The following is a 6,735-nucleotide window of genomic DNA, read 5'->3' as shown; positions in this document are numbered from 1 at the left end:
GCTTGTATTCCCAGGTACTTGTATAACATAGCCACAGGCGACAGGCTCATTACTTACAATGCCTGTGCCAGCCAGGTGTTTTTTACTGACCTCTTTGGTGTAACCGAATTTTTTCTCTTGGCTGCCATGTCCTACGACCGTTATGTGGCCATCTGCAAACCCCTGCATTATGTGGCCATCATGAGTAGCACAGTCTGCAGAAGACTTGTTTTTTGTTGTTGGATAGCTGGTCTTTTTATTATAATCCCTCCACTTAGCCTAGGCCTAAATCTGGAATTTTGTGATTCTAATATCATTGATCATTTTATCTGTGATGCATCTCCCCTCCTGAAAATTTCTTGTTCAACTACTTGGTTCATGGAACAGACTGTTATAATCTGTGCAGTGCTGACCCTCCTTATGACACTTATGTGTGTAGTTCTGTCTTACATTTATATCATCAAGACAATTTTAGGATTCCCTTCTGCCCACCAAAAGAAAAAGGCTTTTTCTACCTGTTCTTCCCACATGATTGTGGTTTCCATCACCTATGGCAGCTGCATCTTTATCTACATCAAACCTTCAGCAAAGGAATCAGTGGCCATTAACAAGGGTGTGACAGTGCTCACTACCTCCATTGCTCCGGTTCTGAACCCTTTCATTTATACACTGAGAAACAAACAAGTCAAAGAAGCCTTCAATAACTCAGTCAAAAGAATTGTGATATTTTCCAGGAAATAAAAGAATGTGAAGCCAAAGAAACACATATAATGAACTTATCAAATTTTCTAGTCAAGTTACTTTATTCAAAACACTCATCCTGCTCTACTAACATCTTCCTCACGAACGTCTTTTGAGATCCTTCCACAAACAGACATGCTAATAGCTTTTAAAAATCTAAATCCTAGCTTTACCTCCAAATTAGGAAAATCAAAAAACAAAACACAACAAATTAAACAGAAGTATACTTCCAAACCAGAAAATATCAAGAGAAAATTTGTTATCATTTTGAGCAAAATAACTAATGGTTGTCATTGCTTCTTCCAATCCAAAGCTTTCAAGTGATTTATTGCTTGATTCACTTCACAAATATGAATTTGATAGTTTCTTTAGGTCAGGTACTATGTTAAACACTAAACATAAAGGAGAGAACAAACCAGCAGAAACTTACTCCTGTAAAACCTCAAGGACAATTTAAAAGAAATCAAAATAGTTAACTTGCAATCAAATAAATATTTTTTGTGAAAGAGAGAAACCTTACAATTATGGGAAAATATCTAAAATACCAAAACAAAAATTATAAGCTTTGTAACTATATCAAATTGATAATACCTAAAACTTAAAATATTATATATAAGGCTTTCTCAAAAAATACATGATATAAAAGAGAAAATGATAAAAAATGGATAACTATTGTTGAAGACTTCCATATTTTGGTATTGCAAAACAAAAAAAAAAAAAGCCTGCCAGATACAGACACATAATTTAAAATGCCAACACAGAGTGTCACTAAAATACACAAACCCTTGCCAAAAATGAATGAAAGAAATCAAGGAAATAAAAACAGGTAGATACATAGGATGTTGGAAACAGAAAAGTTTCCAAAAGGAATATGGAAAGCTATATATAATCATTTTATACCTTTCATGATATAAAGATATACACTAGAAAGATACCCAGAAAAAGTAGCTCATATAGATTATATTCTGAAACTGTTTTCCCCTTCCCACTACTTCCCATGCTTTAGGAATTTGAACAGATTTCCCCTCTGCGTTCATGTCTAGTCTTTTCCAACTGCTGCTTCCCTGTCAGAATATATTTTCCTTATTCTTTGTTGGCTCACTCTTTTTTTCCTTCAATTTTAAATTTAAAAATTACTCAGGTTTTCAAAAAAGTAAGCATAAAACTATACTATGGTCCAATAATCCCACTTCTGGGTATATAACTCCCAAAACTAAAATCAGGATGTCAAAGAGATGTTTGCCCTCTTACATTCATTGCAGCCCTATTCATGATAACTAATATGTAGAAACATATGTCCATCGACCTAAATGTCCATCAGCTGGTAAACAGATAAATTCAATGTGGTGTATACGATGGAATACTATCCAGGGAAATTCTGCAATATGCAACAACATAGAAGGACCGCGAAGACTCCTTTGAAGTGAGAAAAGCTGGGCCCCAGAAAGACAAGTAATCAATGATCCCACGTACATGAAATATCTGAAATAGTCAAATTCTTAAAGCCAAATATTAGAATGGTAGTCACCAGCGACAAAAGATAGGATAAATAAGAAATTGTTAGTCAACAGGCATCACTTCAATAAAATGACTAAGCTCTAGAGATCTCCTTTACAAATTTATACTGTCAATCTAAAGTTCTCCAGAGTTAATAATTAAACAAGAGCATTTATTTGGGATCAAAAAACTGTAATTCAGGATACACAGATTTGGGTAAGTAACCCATATAGTATCCTACTAGGGAGCAAATGTCAGCAGTTGTTTAAGCAAAAAAGAATGCCTATATACATTATTTGCAAATAACTTTTTATTGGTGTTAGTGGCAAAAAGCTAATCTCGACAATATAATTGGTTACTAAGCAAAATCTATTATTATAGCAAACTACAGGTATTTATGCTGAATCCTGGGACTATTTGGGATTTGATCCCGTTTAAAGTGCATAGTTCCATGGGTGAGGATAGGTTCACCTCTTTAATGGCCTCCCAGCTTAATTAAAAAAAAAACAAACCTTGGTATAAATGGCTCCATCTCATTTCACTTTTCACATTTCCCTCTTTTGTTTAAAGATCTTTCTCTGAAAAACATCATTAATCAATCATGTAATTACTTAGGTCCACGTCACTGGATAGACCTATCCCAGGAAGTCATGTCCCATGTTGGGGGGAATTTTTAATCTTTGGCAGATGTTTTAAGGACACTGTCATCAGGGTCAGGCCACCCTAAAAAACATGAAGGCAGTCAGAAAATGGTTCCTAGGCAGTGTCTTCAGCGAGGGCTTTAGTAAACCACTTGGAGTTTTAAGTGAATCAATCCATGGAGTGACCATAATCAGATGTCCATAGAGGTTTAATATGATCCTTCTTAGCAAGATGATAAGCATAAGAAGAGTAATTAACAATAATAATATTCCAAAAACCTCCTGTGTCTTAGGCACTAATTTAGGAAATTGTTAAGAATGCTGAATTAGGAAGTACCTAAAGGCTCAGTGCACTTAGTGCAATAGAACGGATCTAAAGAGCAAATATAAGAAAATAAAACCTTACTGTTGGCAAATCAGCTTGACCAGTAAGTACTATTTCATATTTAACAAGATAAAGTCCTAAGTACAAAAATGGAGTCACTGCTGTCAATTTTTCTCATATCTTTCCCCCTTTGCTCTTAAGTCCCTGGAGAAAAATCAAGATAGTAGTATTAGTTCCTAAAAGGCCAGAGTAATTTCATCACTGGCTCTGCTTCCATCTAATACCTTTGTGATAGAGGGCAGGGCAGGGGGGTAGGGGAGGGTGGGATGAGCAAGAAGGTAGTGTGACTAATTTCCCCAAGTTTGCTGGTCCATAAAATTCATACTGATGAAAAATATCTGACATATCAATCTGTGCAAACACAAGCTTTGTATTTAGATGAGTTATAGCAGAGGATTCAATTTTTAGTAAGCTTTCGATTAACATAGTAACACATATAATTAAGGGTGACAAATGAGTTTCTCCTATCATTCTTAACCATGATCCTATTTCTGATGGTAAACAACTAAAGAGATCAAAATAATCTCCAAGCCCTGGCTTCTTGTGTCCTACTTCAACTAATAGGTTGATATTATCTTTTATAAATTTTAGTTTTTATATTACTGCACCAGAGAAACAACATTTTTCTTTTAATAGGGCATGAATGCCTTCCTATTGCTCCATTAAGACATCAAGTGCCCTCTTATTCTGTGAGACAATTTCTGACCTGCTAGCAACTTGAGTTTGTTGATAATTCAAATGCTTGAACAGAAGCATTAAAGGTGACGGCCATGACTATGAATAAGTTGTATATTGTCCTTTCCTAGTCTATTATTCCAACCCAATGAAAAAAGTCTTGGGAAAAGGTATGAACAAGAGCCTTTCTCTATACAATTGAGTTATTGATGACAGCAATTCAAAACGATAACCTTCCCAGCTTCACCAAGTTCCTTTTAACTGATAAGAGAAGAATCCCAGACTTGGTACAAGAGCAGTATAAGGAAGTCTTTCTAACGGTAGCATCATAGGCAAAATCAACAACCCCATAATATCCTTTCCATTTAATAGGAAGAGTGAAGTAAATACTTTGCCACGTGCAAAAAAAAAAAAAATCCATAACCTTCTAGGGACAAAGCATAAGTGGGTCCCTTTGCTCAGACTCTTTTATCAGTTTATTTCTTTTAATTTATTTATTTTGAGAGAGAGAGAGAGAGAGAGAGGGAATAGGGGAGGGGCAAAGAGAGAGATAGAGAGGGAGAGAATTCCATGCAGGCTCTGTGCTGAGTATGGTTTGTTCTGGCACAAATCCAACAATTGACTGGGTTTGTAGAAACAAAAAGTTTTGTAGGATAGGGACAGAAGGCTGTGATAAGGCTTGCCCATCAGCAATGAGGGTCACAAGAAAAAAATAAAATACTAACCTAAGTGCTAAAATATTCTTAATAGCAAGGGCCATTGTAAGAAAAACTTGGAGAAAGGCAGATAAGTTGGCTAGTACATGAATTCCAGGCAGGATAGAGTAATTTAACAAGAGATTCAGTGCACAGGACAAATAGCCAATATGAAAACAGATGTAAAAGCAACAAGTTCTTTCACTACAACAGGTGTTTACCAACAACTAAGAAGTCTTACTGTGTAACATAACAAAAAGCATTAGAATACTAACTAGGACAAATAACAGTGCAAATACTTTGATCCAACAGACGTTCTTGGTTAATTTCCTAAGGAACCTGAGGAATGCTCTCCAAGTTAAAATTCCAAGCATAAATTTTTCCTTAAAATTCTTCATTGAGCAAACAGGTTCAAAAGAAAGACTACAGAGATGTATGTTGCAAATGGTGTCCAATTCCTTCATAGAAAAGTAGATAAAGGAGCTTTTCCAAAAAGATTATTATGAAAAGGACTAGAAAGAAAATAACAAGTTAGTAGTTAAAAAAAAAACACATACAGTACAAGTCAATTGTGCCACTTCGGCAGCCGTAGAAATATGTGCCCACCAGTATTGTTTCATGCAACTTACAAGCTTCTCAGCTGCCCTGTAGGTCATTTGATGGATCATTTTCATCAGAGGTATTTTCATGTCTTCATGCAAGACAGGTGTTTTTTTCTGATCACAGTATCAAATGGTGTGTGGACTGAAACTACAACACTTGTCATCCCAATAAAGGTTTTCCTTATGAGATGCTCTAGATTGAGCATCCTTAACAATAAGCTTTAGATTTTTCTTGAGGAGGTAATTAGTATTAACTATGATGGCCTTGGTTTTGATCAGTTTTAAGATTTTCTCACTGCTTGATCAGACAAATTGTTTTTAGCTTCTTCTCAATTTAATTTTGAATGTCCAGAACTCTTGATAATGGGCAATGCAGACAGCAGTTTGTCAAAAATATCAAAGATTTCAGACATTTAAGTAAATAGGAGCACAGATTATTATGAAAGATACTTAATTATGTATTCAACCAAAGAGACAATAAAATATTTTAAAGGAAAATACCACAAGGTTACAGACTTGTGAGCAAGACCTATTTTAATAAACAGAATCTTTGCTTTTCTTTCATAATCTCTTATCAGAAGCAGACCAACAGTACAGGGAAAATGTCCTTTTAGTAGATAAAAGAATATTAAGTTTCATCCCGACATTGTTCAGTGAGACAGGGAATGGTAGAAAGGACAAGGGCAACAGGATCCCTGTATCATTGTTGGAGAGGATTGCTCTAAGTTGAATTGACCGAATAAAGATTTGAAAGAGGGGACAACAACTCTGAAACTGATGGCAGAGCTAGAAATACCAATGATGCCATGACCAGAATTCCCAGCCTTGCAAGTAATTATACAAAAATGAAGGACATTCTTTTGAACAAAATTTGCTGCCTGGCTATAAATCTGAAAAGACAAAACGTATACATGAGCCAGTCAGTGATTTATAGCCCTGAGAAGTTACTACCGTGTGTGTACAGGGCAGAAGGTGGTTGTTCTCCTCCTGGCTTTTTCAGCCAGCTGCACAGACCCTCTTGTTGCTCAGTTTACGTGGTATAAGAGCAGTAGCTTTCAAACATGTTGGATCATTCCACAGCAAGAACCATAGTGCATATAGTCCCGCACAGACTTACACATAAAAAAAAAATACATAACTGATCTCCAGCCCTGCTCCAGCCACACCCCGGAAGCTGGCTGATCTAGCACGGCAGAAACCTGAGGAATCACTGGTCCAGTAAAATAAACTGTCCTGTCTCTTTGCCATCGGACTGGCAAATGTTGCCCCAGAAAGTTGGGGAAACAGCAAAAGTTCCTGATAGGATGTTCTGTTGCTATTAATTGCCTCTGATCTGGGCATGGGATTTCAACATGGCAGAAGGTAAGGGGAGCCTATGCCTCTACCGCCAGACTCTAAAGGGGGATCCTCAGGTGGCCACTAGATGGCCCACCAATTTGGCTAAGAAATTGGCTGTCATTCTTACTTTTGTAAGCCAGGCAGCACCAGATATTAGAAACCCTAAAAGAGACCCTTACCAA

The 6,735-nt window shown here is 36.4% G+C and overlaps 1 protein-coding gene across 1 annotated transcript; it reads left to right on the top strand.

Moving 5' to 3' along the window:
- Nucleotides 1–6: 6 nt before the first annotated feature.
- On the top strand, nucleotides 7–720 carry LOC115304894 (olfactory receptor 6C2-like; the record flags this gene model as incomplete). The annotated part of the gene is made up of 1 exon (XM_029955231.1): nucleotides 7–720. A coding segment is annotated over one exon (714 nt), but the record flags the coding sequence as incomplete, so codon positions are not given.
- Nucleotides 721–6,735: the final 6,015 nt, after the last annotated feature.

The sequence above is a fragment of the Suricata suricatta genome, chromosome 10, assembly GCF_006229205.1.
Source record: "Suricata suricatta isolate VVHF042 chromosome 10, meerkat_22Aug2017_6uvM2_HiC, whole genome shotgun sequence".
NCBI lineage: Eukaryota > Metazoa > Chordata > Mammalia > Carnivora > Herpestidae > Suricata > Suricata suricatta.
The sequence above is the reverse complement of the archived record's forward strand: the minus strand, read 5'-3'. Positions and strand labels throughout refer to the sequence as shown.